A 17,930-nucleotide genomic window follows, 5' to 3' on the forward strand; every position below is an offset into this window, starting at 1 on the left:
TTTTGAAGCAGACAATTCTGAATTATGATCTTTCAGCCCACCATCTTTTTAAATGGTGATTCTTTTTAACTCTTTGCACATTTGAGTTGACAGCACTATCATGACCAGTCTACTGAGTGTTTTATTTTATCAGAAATGTAGACTGTGAGTCTGATTCGAATACCAGAACCTTGGAAAAATTTATGAAAATGTTCAACTGCCCTTCTACTGATCTGCTAAAGGCACAGAAGAGCAGTAACATGATTTATGGCCATATAAACCACACAAAATAAAGACTGTATTACTGAATTTAAAAAATCCCCAAACACTCACACAATCAAAAGACATCAGATTCTACTATTATTCTTCCAATTTTTTATAACTTATGATTTTAGTTCTTATGTGTTAATATTCAGAAATTTTAAAGGGACAGTGAAATAAGTAGTCCAAATGCTCAACCACATTTAATGTTTGCACAAGAGATAAGTGACTAATATTTGTACTTTAAACAAAGCTTAAAATGGCAAAAAAACATGGAGCCTTCGCATGAGAAGTAAGTTGATCCAAACTGTACCGTATGTACAGAACTTTCATGATTATAAGGGAACAGTCAAAGTGTAAGGGCTTATTGTTTCCATGGAGACTTTTTACCTACAGGATCCACCCACAGGAAACAACACAACACATCCACATCCCTTAGAAAATGGACTTCACCGGGGGATTTCATAATGTTCTGTGAAAGCAGAAGGAGCAGTGCCATACTAACTTCAGAGGAGAAAAATGAAAGCACAGAAAATTATATCTGGAATTAGAACCAAAATCAGAGCACTGCAAGGTGGCCATCAAATTTAGTCCATCAAATTGTCAAAGAACAGCATTCATAGATGATGGAGGGAGAGTGAAGAAATACAGCAGAAAAATTGCCATCAAAAATAACTCTATTTTCATGCATTAAACAGTGGGCCATGGATCGTGTGAAGAGTACCACCAGCGAACCAGCATTCAGTACTTTCACTGTGACTCAGGAGGGCCAAACCACACTACCTGGAGACACTGGCTACAGTGGGCATTCCTCACTAATGAGACTTGAAACAGATTTCAGGCACAGCATGTGGATAGGCTGAGCTCACAGCAGCACTGCCCTGTGCATGCTGTGACCTCCTTTCCTCACTGGAGGAGACTGCAGCAGCATTAGAGGGTCTTAACAGGCATTCCTGTCACTGCTCATCTGTAAGAGTGAGACGGCACTGCCAGATGGTTCAGGGAAGCCAATTCACATTCCCACCTGTGTCTCTGAGCTCTTGTACTCAGAGAAAAAGTCTGGAAGTGCTTAGAAAACTGCAGATACAGTGTCCTTCCAGGCACACAGTTTTCACAGCTACCAAACTGACTCCTCTTTGGGCCATGTACGCTGCCTAACCACCGTAGTCTCTAGCTGCATCCAGTATGTGATATAGCATCCTCAGACATCCTGGTGCCTACTCACCATCACTGCAGGGTTCACTGCCAAAAAGGCAAACATGTATTTCACCAACACAGTGCACTATTTTCACAAGGTTTGATCAGTTAACCATTTGCCCTGTGGTAATGTCTTGCCTGCCACTGGAGAAGTCAAGTCATCAGAAGCATTTTGTTTTCCTCCCAAAGAAAGAGAGTGTCTGAAGTAAATGGAAGGAATAGGCAAACATAGCTAAAACTCAGAAATATTAACTAACTAATACTAACTAATAATACTAATTATGGCATTGCTGTCTGACCCTTACCCCCACTTCGTTTTGTTCTTGCACCAAGTATTTGTCATTTATATCCTATACTGAAATGAAGGTTTCTGATTTCTTGCCCAGAAGCATAGAGAGTACCAAGAGGACAAAGGGTTTGCTGCACCTTTATCCTCCTCAGAGCAACAAAGCCAGTGCAACAGGCTACTGCAATAATGGTAGAGCACAGGATGGAAAAGTCTCCCTTTAAGCATCTGCAAACACGATATTTTAAGAGAAATGACAGTGTGGGGGCTTTCTATTTGGGCTGCCACTAGACAACAAATCTCTCTAATAAGACAAGGATTTCTTTAAAATCAATAAGACATCACTATAACTACTTTAAACTGTTTCAGCATGATGGTACTGTAAAATACAGCTGTAATCTCAAATATATCTAGTGAGTAAACTAAAAAGGTTTCCTTAAGATCACGTCAGTGGGTTCAGACATACACCTAATTGCTCCAAGAGACAGTTTTCTTATCATTGACATTAAAATAATTCCAACCTTTTATATTCACATAATCCTATGACTACATAGGTGGACACACCTGGCTGATAACTGAGATAAATGAAGGTGTAGCACCATGCTACTGACTGAAAAGTTTCATTCCACAACATGGATAGTCTTAAGAAACATATTCTGAACAAGGAAATGCTTCCAGTCTACACATATTGTTCCTGCTGACACAATTTGAAAAGGCAGCACTGATAGGGAAATTAAGTCATGAATTTCATGTATTCAAAGTCTAGGAGAAGAGCTGAAACATCTACTAATACTTCAAAGTAGGCTGAGAGCCATCCTCCATCTCCTTATTAAAGTTGAATCATCCCACCCTAGAATGTTAAACAGTTGATGTCTGTATTCCCATTAAAAGTAAGGTTACACTGTCAAGTTACACTCCCCAATACAAATCTTGCCTTTTTATTGAAAATAAAAAAAAAACCAATAAAGAAGAAAACCTCAAAATAATAAAGTTACAAATGTACATCTAAATAGGAGCTAAGAAATGTGTGTATTTTATGAAAATTGTTTCAAGAGACAAGCAAAGCCTTTGCAGCAGAGGGAAGGCCACAGGCTGTGACAGACCCTGAGTGATCTCTGTTGTGGTAGAACAATGCCTACATCTGTAAGTACAGAATTCAGCAGATCTGCAATAACCACTTCATTTTAAAGGAGAAGAATCAACAAGCCTTATGCAATTTGAGTAGTTTACACATGTGCACACTGTAGAAACTAGAACTGTATTTCTAATATTGTAACAATTATCTGAAGCAAGGCATAATGAAAACCCTTCCCCTTCCATAGCTGGGGATATGAGCTGGAAGTGTTGTCTCCACTATACAGGAAATAATCTTTCCCTTTCATGGTAAGATTGAGGAACATTTACAGTGTCTTTGAGAAAGACCCTCAGGTTGGGCAAATCTTCTCTGCCTTAGAAAAAAAAATCATACCAAACTCAGCATTATTTTGTTCATGGTTATGAAGAAGAATTAAATATTACTGTAAATAATAAACTTATAGAATTCTATATGCCTGAATACACAGGATTTTAAAATTTCTGGTTCGGATAGCTAGATTCAGACAAAGCTGGAGAAACCTAACAGGCTAGCATCAGTTTTGCAAAGCTGGCAGTATATTCAAGTAATTTGACCCTCTATTATATTGTTTCTTAACTAATTGAATAGTTGCCAACAACCAGATTTCAATGCCTGAGAGTTGTCTTTAAACAGAACAAGATATGGTGGGTATATGTGACTACTGAAGGTGTTTTTTAAAATGCTGACTAGATTCAAGAATACTTCTTTAAAATGAGTCTTGGGAAACAGGCTTTGCTGATGACAAAGTTCTGCCTTCCGTAACTTTTATTTGAACTTTATTTGTAACATGCCAACCCCCCAGAAGAAAAGCATCTGCACCAGGGCAAACAGCTCACAGAACACTCTTCATAATGGAAATCAGTGTGAAAGGTACCTCAAGAAAATCATCTGTTTTTCAGCTTCCTGAACTGTATTCAGTTCCTGGTACCCTGTTCAGCTACCAGGTTTAGGCACTACAATGCATTCTGCAAACTGTCTCAATTACAGCCACTGCTTCAATATATTTCAGGACCCGAGTAAGTCCTGAAACTAAAGCATGGAAGCGTATAGCTGAAGACAAGACAAACAACTATTAATTAAAAATGGAAAATTTTTGTGTTCGGGGTTTTCGTTTGTTGGGGTTTTGCATTTATTTTTTTAAAACACCATTTAGCAAGAAAATTCTACAATTAATTTTAATATGGAAATTCTTGCTCTGTAAAACCTCAGATTACCTTTAGAGAGAAATGCAAATTAAAAGAAATCTGAAACCTAATATTTGAAACTCAGAGGCATTTTAGAGTAGGAGAGGAAAAATACACACACAAGCCCAATTCAATGTATTAGAACTGGGGATTCCAGAGATAAAAGGAATTTTAAAAGATTTCATCACGAGACTTGTAGTCAGACTTCAGCAGCAACAAAAGACATGCACCAGCAGATTGTAAGCACTGGCTACAAACATAAAGAGGCAGAAGGCTACTGAGATATAGAATCTTAAGCTTCAAATCCTTAATCAGTGAAAAGATCAACTTTAAAATCAATACTGGTATTGGATGCATAGTCAATACACAGCAACCCAAATTGGAGAAACATGCTTTTATGGACTTTTCATTAAAAGCCTGACCACAAAAAATACTATGCAACAAGTAGCCTTTGTATAATCTTATCAGGAAAAGCAGCCTATAAAGAATTGCATTATCCCAAAGCATGCTAATAAAAGCATAGCAAGGAATCTCTTTTTTCTTACTGGTAGCACAGTAATGATTTTTATTCACAGAAATATAAAAAAGGAACAATGTTTCAAAATTATTATAACACACCTAGCATGTATTAGGTAATATTTCCCATTTCTCTCACTGTCATAAAACTGCTTGTCATAAGAATCATATAGCATACCAAAATAATGACAATTCCCAAACAGGGACCAGAAGACTTACTGATAAAGAACTTAATTTTCTAAAGCATCTTAAAGATAACTAAGCATGCCCCAGCCTGATTTATGTGTGTACTGTGGGAGCACTTCAACCACTGACCACAGGAGCAATCTATCACCACAAAAATGCAGAAAAATTTCACTAGGAAGTGTCTTATAGCTGTAGATGCAGTTGGATTTCCGTGCAAATATAGCACAGAAGTCCACACTGGTCATGTCAAGAAAAGAATAAGTTCCCTTTTGAGAAATACTACATAATATTGACAATAAACAGGATTAGAGATTTTGTCGTAAATTGTATGTGACATCACGCTCAACAAGAGCTTTACATTAAGAAAATCTACGAAGGGAAAGCAATACATGTCAGAGTACATCAGTAACCTGATTCATATGCTGGAGCTTCCACTCCCCATCCTCCCACCCCCACACCTCTTGCTGAAGAAAAAATTATACCTCCTAAAAAGACTGTAATTACATGACTCTTTTCAGGCAGCTGTCATTGAAAACAAACATCCTTACCCTTCCTGCAGAAAAGAATAATCCCAGTGTATTTTAGTAATAAATGACCATATCTATTTATCCGTTAAGTTATACCTAAGAAATTTTTAGAGTGTGAGATAATCAGCCACAAAACCAAAACCACCTATCTGGTTTATGAATTATTTCATCAATATCCTGCAATTCTAAGACTTTTATTCCTTGCATTACATGCCTTAAGCCATTTTATTATCACTGGTATAAGTGAAATTGTAACATATTAGGAGTTACACTATTTTCAACCTTTGATGAAGTGATCAAAGCCACTAACAAATTTAACTATGCTAAGTATTATGTCTCCCTATGTAAAAGCAAAAACCAAACCAAACCAAAACCAGACAAAACACACACACACACAAAACCCCAAAAATAAAACAACCAGACCAAAAAAAAACCACAACAAAACCCAGTATATTGCTTGACTTAAAGGTTGTAAGGCAATAAAACAACAACATGCAAAGCCTTTACCTTTTTGCCTCAATTACAGACATGTTTCAAGTATCAAGTATCTCTGTATGTATTTCACAACTGCCATGAAAATCATTTAATAAAAATGTATAAGGGCTTTCTTTGTAGCACATAAAGAAGTGTATGTCCTTAAAAATATTTCATCTATCATTACATCTATTTAAAATTAAGTAAGTAACAAGTGAGATAACATAGATAAATGTAAAACAATTCATTCCCATCAAAACATTTAGCGACTGTTTCCTCCTTTAAAAAACATGTCAATACTTCCTAAACTACTTACAAGCCTTAAGGTAAACATTAGCAGTTACTCCAGTCTGGTGCTTAAAATAAATGTTAGAAGCTACTCAAAAGTGGCATTCAGAAGGCCCCTTAGGTTTCAGTCTCAATTCTGACTCAAAGATCTCCTTACAAAAAAAATGCATGCTCTACACAGCAAATGAGCATACATAATTTCAGGCAACACATTCTTGGGGGTTTTTTTCTCTTTAAGGTACAAACTATACAGAAAAACCATCAAGTTCAAATTCAATTTACTATACTCCTTCATAAATGCCAAGTATTTCCCAGGTAACATTTAAAGCCTCCAAAGTTACAGGTCTCGTTCTGTCTTTCTACTTTTAGAAGGCAGAACATGAAAACACTGGTGAAGAACAGAGAGGTCCCAAGTTTCCTTCACAGCGCAGAACTGTGCAGGGTGCAGAACTAAATTTCATGCCAAAGTACAATACACAGTGGAGTGAGGATTCCTCCTTGCATCTTACATTCTGTGAAGTTCTGTGAAGGAAACTAATAGTCATCATCACTCCTGCCAGAACAATAAAAGAAATTAAGACCAGAGAAACACAGTAGGCATAAGAAAAAAACCATTTACCAGTTATAAGCAAAGAATCAAACCTAAAAATAAAGCAACAATAACATGTCTATGTTGTTACTTCTTAACTACAGAATATCAAATTTTGTAACATCTTTAGGATATTGGGTTTGGTTTTGGGTGGGGCAACAGTAAGACTCATCACTGTAACAAGTAACATATGAATGTGTCCGAAAAACCATATTACAAAGACTATTTTGTTGGGGTTTTTTTCTTTTAATCAAAGTCTTGCAAGGTAACCAAGTCAAGATTGACTGATATCTGCCACTGCGTTCTTTACTAAGGTATCTTCTACTCCGAGTTTTTACACTCAGATAACATGAAAATTTTCCAGTACCATGTATTGAAACTGGTTAAACTGAAAAGGTGTAGTATCTACACATTTAGTTTGGCATCAAGGAACATCTTCTCTGCCATATCATGACAATTTTTGGCTTTTACAAACTTACTCCTACCTCTCTAAGTATACAACATTCAAGTCTGGCTTTCTACAGTAGTCATGGCAGTTTATTCAATGATAGATAGTATTTTTGCTGACCTTCACTCACTTGCCCTGTCCAATTTTCTCACTGTATGAAATTTTCTTTCTGAACTTAACATGCTTTAGAGTAATAATTCATGCCCACACAGACACAAGACAATGTAAACTGAGGCTACTTTATGAACTTCACAGTGTATGTTCACAACTAAATAATAAAATTATGAGCCAGAGGAGGCATTTCATTAACCATGTTCCTCAGGAATCTTATACATTTCTTGCACCTTTTTTATTAGAGTAGAGAAAATCAACGAGAAGTTCAAGGTAACTGTTGAAATATTATACACATATAAAATGGGGGTCATATATTAACACGACACTGTTCTCAAGGCACTGAAGCCTATTCAAAAAACTTAATAAATTTGGAGTCCTGATGACATAATTTGATTTTTAGGTTACTGACTTAATTCACTTTGAACAACAGTTCTATTAGTAAACTCTTCTGAAAACAGACACCCAAGGGTTTTTCTCTGTCACAGAAACCCAATTCCACACTTCACTATAAATTTGTGATATTTCTCAAATATTGAAGAAAGCTGAATTAACTACTTAATAGTTAATAAAAAAAGCCCACATCATGTTGAGAATGCACTTTATACTTTGGTCTTCTGCAACAAACTTTTCCAACCACATTACTAAAAGAGTAAGAAAGACAGCTTGTACACTTAAACGTTTGGGGCAAAATTAGTAGCATTAATGACTGTTAAGCTAAAATCAGTGAAACAAACTAGCAGAAGATTATACCTGTGTATCAAAATGTAGTGTACAGCTGCTGCAACAGGTTATTCAACACCTAAGCATCTTCATTGCTTCATTATGGAAAAAACCCACCTCATCTTTAGGCTATATTCAAAGAGGCTCTATAGTTAAATTTGATGGAAATTCCATTGTTAGCTACAACTTCCGCTAATTATTGAGGCAAATCACTGAAAATTTGCAGGAATAGACTTGCACTAAAGTTTTTACTCCCACACAGGACACTGCATAGAAAGATTACCTGTAAACACTCCCTGCAGCCATTGTTACTACAACTCTACTCCTAATATTGGTCAGAAGTCCACTACGGGCACTTGTGGCTCCTAAGTGCTACTGCACTTAATATTCTTAATGACAGATCAGTGTTTGGCAATCATCTACAAGTGTGCATAGACACATATTAAAACCTTCAGTAAAGCATGTGTACAAGCATCTAAAAATCACAGAAAAGCATTATAGAATGAGTTGCATCATTGAGAACCTTGGTTGTATGTGACTAAGTCAGGCAGATTTATGAATTCACCATGAACTTGGAAACAGTTCACTGCATCGAGCTCTGCAATTAGACAGAAGATGAACTCTTCTTCATAAATTTTAATGCTGTTGTATGGACATTGCATAACATTCTTTAGCAATAACAGGATTTGGCGTACAATCCTAACAATTGTTATCCTAGCAACTGGAAGACCTTTCAGAGATCTCCTTTTTTCATGTGTTCCTGAACCTGAACCAGCTTGATGCTCTCAGCTAGAAGCCCATTTAACTACTTTATTTAGCTTTCACCTAAAAAAGGTTGCTAATGGAAAGGCAGAGGAAGCAGGTACTTGCAGAAATAATATCAGAATAGCAAGAACCCAGAAGATCCTCACCAGCAAAGATACAAACACTGAGTACCATCTAGGAAGTTTCCCTTTGTGAAAACCAAACTGCAGGATTTGCAGGGGTAGACCACAATCTACATAAGCCTGAGCAACCTCTGTCTAGACAATAAAAAGGCTGGTTCACTACTCCCAAATTACATCCACAAAACAAACCTGAACATCATCATAATTTACATAAGTAGACATTATGGGAAAAACAATCTTTACTTCTAGGGCTACTATCTCCATCAATAGCAACAGGGAGTTTTTACACTGTATAAATTCCAGCCATAAGCCTTATAGGATGAGTAGAAATTCGATCAGAATGATTAGGCTCTGACCAGCAGAGAGCAGTTTGGCAAATACATTTCACTGAGTACCATGTACTTTGAAGTTTGGTTGGGAGTTTTATAAGGTTGGTGTTTGGTACTTTTTATACCAAGTTTAGAAGAGAACTTTAATGAACTTAGTTATCCGTGTCATTTTGCTCTTTTCTGATATATAACTTCCACAACATTCAAGAAGAAACTGTTTTCTGAGACACTGGAGTCTTGCTGAAATGACACAACCCAGCCCTCATAGGAAAAAAAAACAAACAGAAAAGTGCATTAGATGATTCTCACAATTCAGAATCTCCACACTTCCCCCACCCCTCTAAATTAACTCTCACATTTATCTGACTCCTGGGTGAATATTACATGTATTCTTCAGTTAACTCTAATGATCAAGTTAAAAAACAGAATGCCAGAGAAAAATTTAAGCCAGGTAACATATTTCTGCTTTTCACACCTTGAGCCCTAACAAAGAATAGTCTTCACCTGAATCTTCAACCAATTAATGGAAGAATAAAACCAAACCAAAATTTTCCATTTCAGGACACAATCCCAAAATATTATGAACTCTCATGACTCTGCTACCAGTTAACAACTGGAGACTACTTCCAGGGAAGGACTCTACTTATACCAAAGTGCTCAAACAAAAAACAGAATACTCAAATAATAATCATAGCCAAATATTGAGCAAAAATATTATCTTACATTTAAAAATAAAAAAAACCCCAAAAATACTTTTCCACAGTCACACAGACCTGTTACAAATATCAACCATCTGTTGAACTTAACAATTTCCGGAAAACTATGTCACACAATCCACAAGAAGAAAGACTTGTTTCAGGGATGAAGTTTGTCATAGTCTCTCAGACAATACTTAAAAGACATCATATTTGTTTTCCTGATAATTCCTTGGTTTCCATACAGCAAGAGGAAAAGAAAAGCACAGAGACAAGAAACTTGTCTGTAAAAAGCAGATGTCTGTGTTACATACATTTACTGCTATATCTATCAACAGATGACTTATATTTTGGGTTTGGAAGGGATGCTTTTTATTTTTGGTTTTGCACAATACATGTTTAATCTATACATACAAAAGAGATTTCTGCAGCTAAAAATACCATTAAAATTGCACAGATTTTTTTTTTTGTACTAACCATTAATGTAATCTGAACCTACAGGTTCTTCTTAACTGGGAGACAACAGGATAGAGTATTTACTGATGAAACAACACTTTTGTATGTTTATTAATCAAAGAAAGTCAGTCAAGAGATAAAAAATGAAACACTGATGCCTTTTAAATGGTAAAAAGACTAAGGTATAGAGCTCATGCCTATACTACATGCACATTAGAAAGACAGGCTTTAGTACATTATTTTTGTTGGTTTTAAAAAAAGACAGGGATTTTACTCCAACTACTTTTTCATCCAACCTATTATAAAGAAACTGCTACTTGACAGCTTATAAGGAACAATGACTGCCAGTACTAGCAGGCTGCACTCATTTAAATGAAAATGTTAAAACCCCCTAACGCAATTTGTAACTTCCCGCATTTATTTATTTTACTTTTGAAGCAGGGTCCTTGTCTCTGTAAAGCTGAGGTGCTGCTGTCACAGCATCCCCTGCAGTGTGCTACAGCTGCACCCCTGAGCCCTCTGCAACGCTCCAGCAACGCCGCATCCTGCTCCGCAGCCAGACCCACTGCCTACCAAAGGCACCCTCACCCTGTCGTAGCAAATTGAAACCTTCCTCTTACCTCGACTTCCTTGCTCTTCTCTTTGTTTGTGCCCACTGAACTTCTCCCATTGCTGGCAGTCTCCCGCGCTGGAACTACAGAAATCTGCTGGAGTGGCATTTTTACAGAGCTGCAGGCTGCCAGTACCTGTTTGGATGCCTTATATCTTCACTCCCCCCGAGTAGCCCACCTGTATAATTGTTCATATCCTCTCTTTGCCAAGCTCAGCTCTAAATAAAAAGGGGAAAATATTATTTGAGAAACGGTGTAGCCAGGGTCTTCCATGAAAAGAAAAAAAAAAATCAACAAAGCAGAGCAAATTGCAAACACAAGCAAGACACAGCAAACAAAGAAGTAAGGCACAACAATCCAGGGAGTTTCACATGCTTAGAGTGATGAGTTGCTGCAAGTCTGTGTCCCTGGAGCACCCCGTCATACCACTATCCCCCAAGAGCACTGTGGGAGACAATTCAATTTCTGTGTTACCTAATAAGTGTCATGGAAACCAAGGAAACCCAGGTCTCACAGGCCCTTATTAGCAATCGCTTCCCGCTAACGGCACAGGCTCCCCCATTTGCAGCAGCTGCCACTTCTGCTTTTGTTTCCCATCCGATTCCACAGGAGTCCACTAAGCACCTCCAGACACTGCCTCGTGCTCGCTAGGTACAGCAGCAGAAGGCTGAAAAGCTTAGTGTCCTATTTTGGAGCCAAAATCTCCTCCTTTAAAAGCACAGGATAGCTTGCTGTGTCCTTCATGCGTCTACAATAATCTGCTTAGGTCAAAGGATCTGCCTTGAAGTGAGGAGTATCGGTGAGCAAATGAGGTGTAAAAAGGAAGACAAGACTGGGAGGCATTGCAAATGTGCCTTTCTGGGGTTGATAGTAAAAACTTAACCCTTTGCTGCGCTCGTCTCTTCCCGAGACTTCACCAGAAGCCAGCTCAGCAGGACGAGCCAGAGGCAGACACACACATGCCTTTATAATAGTCACACACACTCTGAGAATGTCACTTATGTGAGCTTCTCCCTCCCAGCAGCTTCAGTGCTCGCAGTTAAGGTGAAGCAAAACACTCAGGAAAACTCAGCATTTCCCCTCCCCTTAAAATTCAAAACAATAGAAGAAAGTCCCAGGTGCTGTATTACAAAAATGAATACGAAGAAAGGAAATTTTTATACTTCTCTAAAAAATTTATTATTCTTGATAAGTATTGGGAGTGCCAGCAAAACTAATCTTGATTTAAAACAGTAATGAAATTATTAGATCAGAAGTCAAATTCTTAGCACCGTATAAATAATACAGGAATGAAAGAAAAAAAAATCCCACACCGAGCACCAACAACATTTTAATATGCTGTCAATTAAAGAAAAAAAAATATTACCCAAGCCCTGAAATATATCATCTTTATTTCCAGCTGTACAGAGTGGAACTTAGAATTCTGACAAGAAATAATAGCATTATAAAGAGCCTGGATTCTCTTACAAAGCCAGTGGGGAGGATTTAAAATACTGTTGATTCACTACTCCGCTACTTTAGTTACTATTTCTCAGTCTGAGTTAATAGAGCTTACAAGGGACTGGCCTGAGATAAATTGGCATCTGGTTCAGGTTGCCATCCCGGTTTTACATCGCTGATTTAAATTAAGGTATATTGACAGGCTATAATAGAAGAGTTTATAAATGCATTAACAAAGAAACAATCTGTGCTAGGAGTTTAGAGATGCTGCAAGACACACATGTATATGTGCACATTTTTATATTTATATATTTATAACACATTTTATATCTACATAGTCATGGAATAGATTTACGAAGAATAAAATTAAGTCTATTGGCATTTACACAGTTCCTTTTACACATTTTTAGTTATATTTAAAATGCTTATTCCATTTTTAATTTCTAATATTCCAAAATCAGTTTGAATGTAAGTTTAAATAACTTCCAATGTACACAGGGAAATTTTCCTGAATTTTGAATACAAACAGAGAAAAAAAGACAAGTTCCAGCTCTACCAAGACAGTGGTAAATCAAAAAATTATTCCAGAAGTATTCAAAGACAAGAAATGTCATATACCAGGCTGGTAAAGGTTAACTGTTAATCTTAAACTCGACTATAATGTAAAGGAAATTCCTTTTCAGTTTAATAGAAAGTTTTAAAGCTACAGAAAAGCTCTTTTCCTTCCTCTGAGGCACAACCAGATTAAGAATTCCTAAACCTGACTCTGCTTTGTCATGATAATCACTCACCTCTTTGCAAAAAATATTGATAGAAAAGTAGAGGGTTTGTGGTATTAAAATGGAACCTTCCTGTAAATGTGCTTTCATGTCTAGTTAAGCTTAAAAAAGTCAACCTGCCTTTTGATATTGTGCCAATAACTCTGCATTTGAAATCATATGAACTTAAGATTTAAGTCCGAGATTTCTGGGTTAACCAGCAATCTCTTAAATCCTATCTCTATGTCTGTTTTAGCTAGAATAAAGACCTTACAGGGTGTGATGTGCTTAGTTCTTTTTAAAATGATGCGTGGCCCCTTTTTTCCCCTAAAGTGAACCTATAAGATTAATACGTATGTAACAAAAAGCCCTTGCTCCAAACAAGGGCTATATTTTAACATTAGGTAGTTCCATGCTTGCATTCTGCTTAACTATTTCACTAATTACATTTCTTCACCGTGTGGAGACTTCAAATTAATGCGCAATTGCCTTCCCTGTACATATGCTGAACATGGCTCTTCTCAGCCTAAGTGCTAAAGCAAGTGGCAAAACAATCAAGCCTCATACTGCTATACCTAGAAATATAGAGAACACCACTGCTCCATGGTAAGGAAGCTGTTAGAAAATACAGGACATATCCAGATGCACACTAAACAAGTCAGTAGCAGAGGTGTGGCTGGGATCATTCTTCATTAAACTTTAGTTTACATTTCTGTCTTTGCTTTTTCAAGTTTACATGATAGAATTATAAAACATAAAACTTTTGCATAGGCATTAGTACACCTGTGATCTCACACCAGCAGCACAACATCAGAGCACATCTTAATGAAGCAACAAAATTATTGATCTCAATTTACAATGTATTTTTAGCTCCCAGAGTCCCAAAGCTGTAAACAAAGTGATTTTACGTACATACACACAACCCATTTTCTTTGTTAGAAAATGTATCTACTTCCACTCATCCTCCATGGTGAACAGACTGTGGTGTTCTATTCAAAGAACGCTAATTTTGGCAAACGTACCACTGAAAGAGTTGTAATTTCAGGGCAATGCCTCACCTGAAGGACAGCGTGACAGCTGCTCAGTGAAGTATGAAGCTGCTGTGCCAAGCAGCATGATAGCAGTCTTGGGAGGGTAACAATAACAAAAGAGAACTGGTCACCTGGAGCAGGTGAAAATGACATTGGCAGAGAAGAGAGCTATGTTTCGGGGGTGCATTAGTAATTGATTTACATTAATATCATTCACAGTTCTTGAAGCAAGTAACTACAGAAAAGAGAAGTACCACCCCTTCCTCCTCTCACTTATTACTTGAAACTCTACTAATCCCAACTCGGATAAGCCAAGGAACTCAACTCTATTTTCAGTCACCCAACACATTCCCCTCAGTACAGACTTTATGAACAGTGCCAATCAGATCTTGGTGATCATGAAGGAAACTAAGACAAAAGGAATTATTTCCTGGTGTCTCACAATGTAGGTCTGCTCCTGAGCTGTGGACTACTCTGTGTGCTTCTGCTCTTGCCTGCAACACATGAAATATTTTCATCTATTCCCTTCACACATGGCTCCAAGTGTCCTCTCTGACACTCAGGACACATACATTACCTGCACAAAACATCCCTGGCAGCACTTCCATAAGAATCTGACAGCAGAATGGGATCAGAATTATAACCCTATATACACACACTACATTTTTAGTTTAATTTAATAAGGAGCACATTATCTTCTCACCATACTCATTTACACGAGACTACTACTTTGAATAATGAAGAGGATCTGATCAGCTACGGTTAGTGGTTCAACCATGGTGATGCAAGTGTCAATGAGAGAATGAAAGACAGTAATACAACTCTTTTGTAACACAATTGCAAGGAAACAATGTACTAGTGTACTGCCAGTTCACTGGCAGCTTATATATAATAGCTCTGCTTATATATAATAGCTCTGCCATCACTTACAGAAAATTTTTTACAAGACCCTTGAATTGGAAAAAACCATAATAATAAGTATACCTGCATAAATAACACTATCAGAAACAGGTAATTCTAGGTCTTTTTTACTTACATAAAATCATCTTTAGATAAGAGGTATTGCAGCTATTATAGGATCTTTCAGCCAAAACTATGAAGTTAAAGAAAAAATCATTGTGGACATAAAATACTTACAACTTGGTTTTTGAACTCCACATTATTTGTCAAAAAAACCACATTTTCTACGAATACACAATATACAAAAAGTACAGACTTATAGCCTATAGTCCTGAGTTTAAGGAATGACTTTCACTTCCCTCAAAAACTAAACAGAAGAGTTACAAACACTGTACATGCTATGCTCCCTTTACTACCTTACAGGGATTTTTTCTCTTGTAATCACAACTTAGATACAGAGACAAAAGTCTGAACTCTACAGCAGCTGTGGAAGCAGATGGATACTAGTGCTAGATAATGATCAACTGGGATGAGTACAGTCATTTTAGCAGAAGCTTCTAAAACCTAAATTAAAAGTGCAACTAGCAGTAGTCTAATGCAGAACAAACAGGACTGTTGTAAACCAATCCCTTGGGCTTCCACAGCGTCCTGAAGTTGACACCAGAACCAAATGAAGTTTTTGGATAAATGAAAAATTCCTTTAGATCTTTGCCCAACCTTTAAGCCTACAGAAGCACAAAGTTAGTAATGGAATTAGGGTAAATATGAAAGATATCTTTAGCCAAACACAAATATTCCAAAGCAGCGTATTCCAGATGGGAATGGGAAAACCTGTTGTTCTCTGCTATGTGAATGAGTAGGTCCTAAATACTATTTTGCACTGTGGGCTGGCTTCAAATGGAGGAGCATCAGGAATGCAAGTTTTCAGCAGAACTCATGTTCAAGTAAGTCCTCAGCAGAATCAAAATTCAAAACTTATTTTAAAAACTTGAATAGAATTTGCATTCTTCACAAATAAGAATGAATGGCTGTGAGATACCATATTAGAAGTTGCTTTTTAAATGCCACATGGAGCTCTTATAGACTTGAATGCAGCCATCACATTACTAGATCCTCGGGGAGGATTTGGCAGCTTTTTGCCTTGCCTCCTTCAGTTTTGCAGTTGACTGAAGTGCTGAGAAGTACCACATAATGTAATATGGTACATTAGAGCAATAGAGGTGTATTAAAGGTATTAAGGAAGCAATCAACTCAAAATTTCAAACTAACGTCTTTGGATATTTTTCTATGTTGCCATTCACTGAATATTGTACATTATTACACATCATTTCATCAACAGCACTACTAAGCATGGGTAATCTGCTCTTCCACTAACAGAAGTGACTGCAAACACAGAGGAATCTATTTGCCACTTGCATATTCTGAACAGATATATTACCTAAGTAGAACATCTTGTACCATTCCATGACCTTGGATTTTCAGATGTTCTAGAAATGTTCTAAGTCAAAAAGAAAGTTAAAAATCAAAATGTAATAGCTGAGATGGAATTAAAATATGACTGGTACCTCAAAAAAAAGTTTACCTAGCCTAACCTTAGATTGATGAAAGTGAGATATGGAAAGACAGAATGGTGATAAATTGGATAAAATGTTGCCCCCAGCTATTAAAAACAATTATCTTCATTATCTCCTAGATAAGAGAACTAAAACCAACTGATTTTCACTGCTGAACACAAAGACCATCATGGATGCCTCCAGTGTGGTGTTTGCACTAAGTTTACCTTATCTAAATTAAACCAAGCATACTATTCACTCATCACACTACAGTGTCCCCATGAAATACGGAACAAGGGAAGACTTGCAAAGTTATACAAACTGCCAGTAACTTGAACAGCTCATTTAGAATTTAGAATTTTTGTTCAAATGTAACTAAAACTTATAAAAACCATCAGAAAAAGTCAATTACTAACTTTTTGGCAGAATGGGCAGACTATGTACTTAACCGATTTATACTAAAAAAGAACTGAAATTATGCTGTTAAAGGGTCCACTGAAGAAATTATTTATACTACGGAAACACTCAGCTACTCACTACACAGACAGGACTCCCGCTGTCTTTATTCTAATTTGCAGTACCCAACTTGTGTGTATGCCCACAAGTACTAAGAGGTCCTATTACCTCTGTAGTTCAGGTGTGATGAACATCTACCTTCATGATGAACACTAACCTCTCAAGCACTCCTCTGCTTACAAATGTTGCTGGCCTTTGGCAATGTAAAGGCAGTATCATTTCATAACATTACACTATAAAATTATGTTCCTGCATTTGTAGTTGATGCCATGCTGTCTAGCTGCTTATTTCCACCAGCACACAAAATTGAAATGGTGTTGTCCATGTGCCTCTTCAGAGTAAGAGGTAACTAAAGACATTGCCACACAAAGTATTATTTCCCACTTCTAAATGACATACATGAAAAAGTTATCTAAACAGCTCTCTCACATAAGGTGGTTGACAGTCTTTATGATAGAAGCATCAAAATTTAGCAAGCAGTGGAATTCACCTGCTTAGTTTTGGGTTAAATGCTCCAAAACTGAATCCATTAATCTTGAAGAGTTCCAGTGTTTGGTAAGAAGGGACTCAAGTTCTTGGCCAACTTTCAAAGCTGTCACTCAACACAGGAGGACCAGGGCATAATGCTGGAAGACTTGGACAATCTTCTAAGATGAGAGCATGAGAAACAGAATGAAGTTCAATAGTACAAGAAACCCAGTTATGGCACTGGTAGAACAGGAAAAAGAAATTCAGTAGCAGCCAGGAGTACAGACTGATTTAAGGATCAGTCGGGATCAACGTATTCCTTTATGAAAGGATGACTGGAAAATGCTAGTTACCATCAGCTGAAAAAATGTAAGTATAGTCCCAGGGCGCACCAAGTAAGTTA

The 17,930-nt window shown here is 37.0% G+C and overlaps 1 protein-coding gene across 6 annotated transcripts in view; it reads right to left on the reverse strand.

Moving 5' to 3' along the window:
• The window catches only part of MARCHF1 (membrane associated ring-CH-type finger 1), a 231,093-nt gene that overhangs the window by 119,654 nt on the left and 93,509 nt on the right, over positions 1-17,930 (reverse strand). Inside the window, exons 1-2 of one of the 6 annotated variants that reach the window (XM_019287171.3) lie at positions 11,336-11,521; positions 10,871-11,079 (exon numbers count right to left, since the gene is read on the reverse strand). The exons of 2 other annotated variants lie outside the window; for them this stretch is intronic. In XM_019287171.3, the coding sequence (XP_019142716.1) occupies positions 10,871-10,969 (99 nt within the window). In that variant the 5' untranslated portion in view covers positions 10,970-11,079; positions 11,336-11,521. Of the gene's footprint in view, positions 1-10,870; positions 11,080-11,335; positions 11,522-17,930 lie in introns of those variants that run through there. 3 more of the 6 variants (XM_019287174.3, XM_039550599.1, XM_019287169.3) reach the window with 3 other exon arrangements.

This window comes from Corvus cornix, chromosome 4 (assembly GCF_000738735.6).
Source record: "Corvus cornix cornix isolate S_Up_H32 chromosome 4, ASM73873v5, whole genome shotgun sequence".
Taxonomy (NCBI): domain Eukaryota; kingdom Metazoa; phylum Chordata; class Aves; order Passeriformes; family Corvidae; genus Corvus; species Corvus cornix.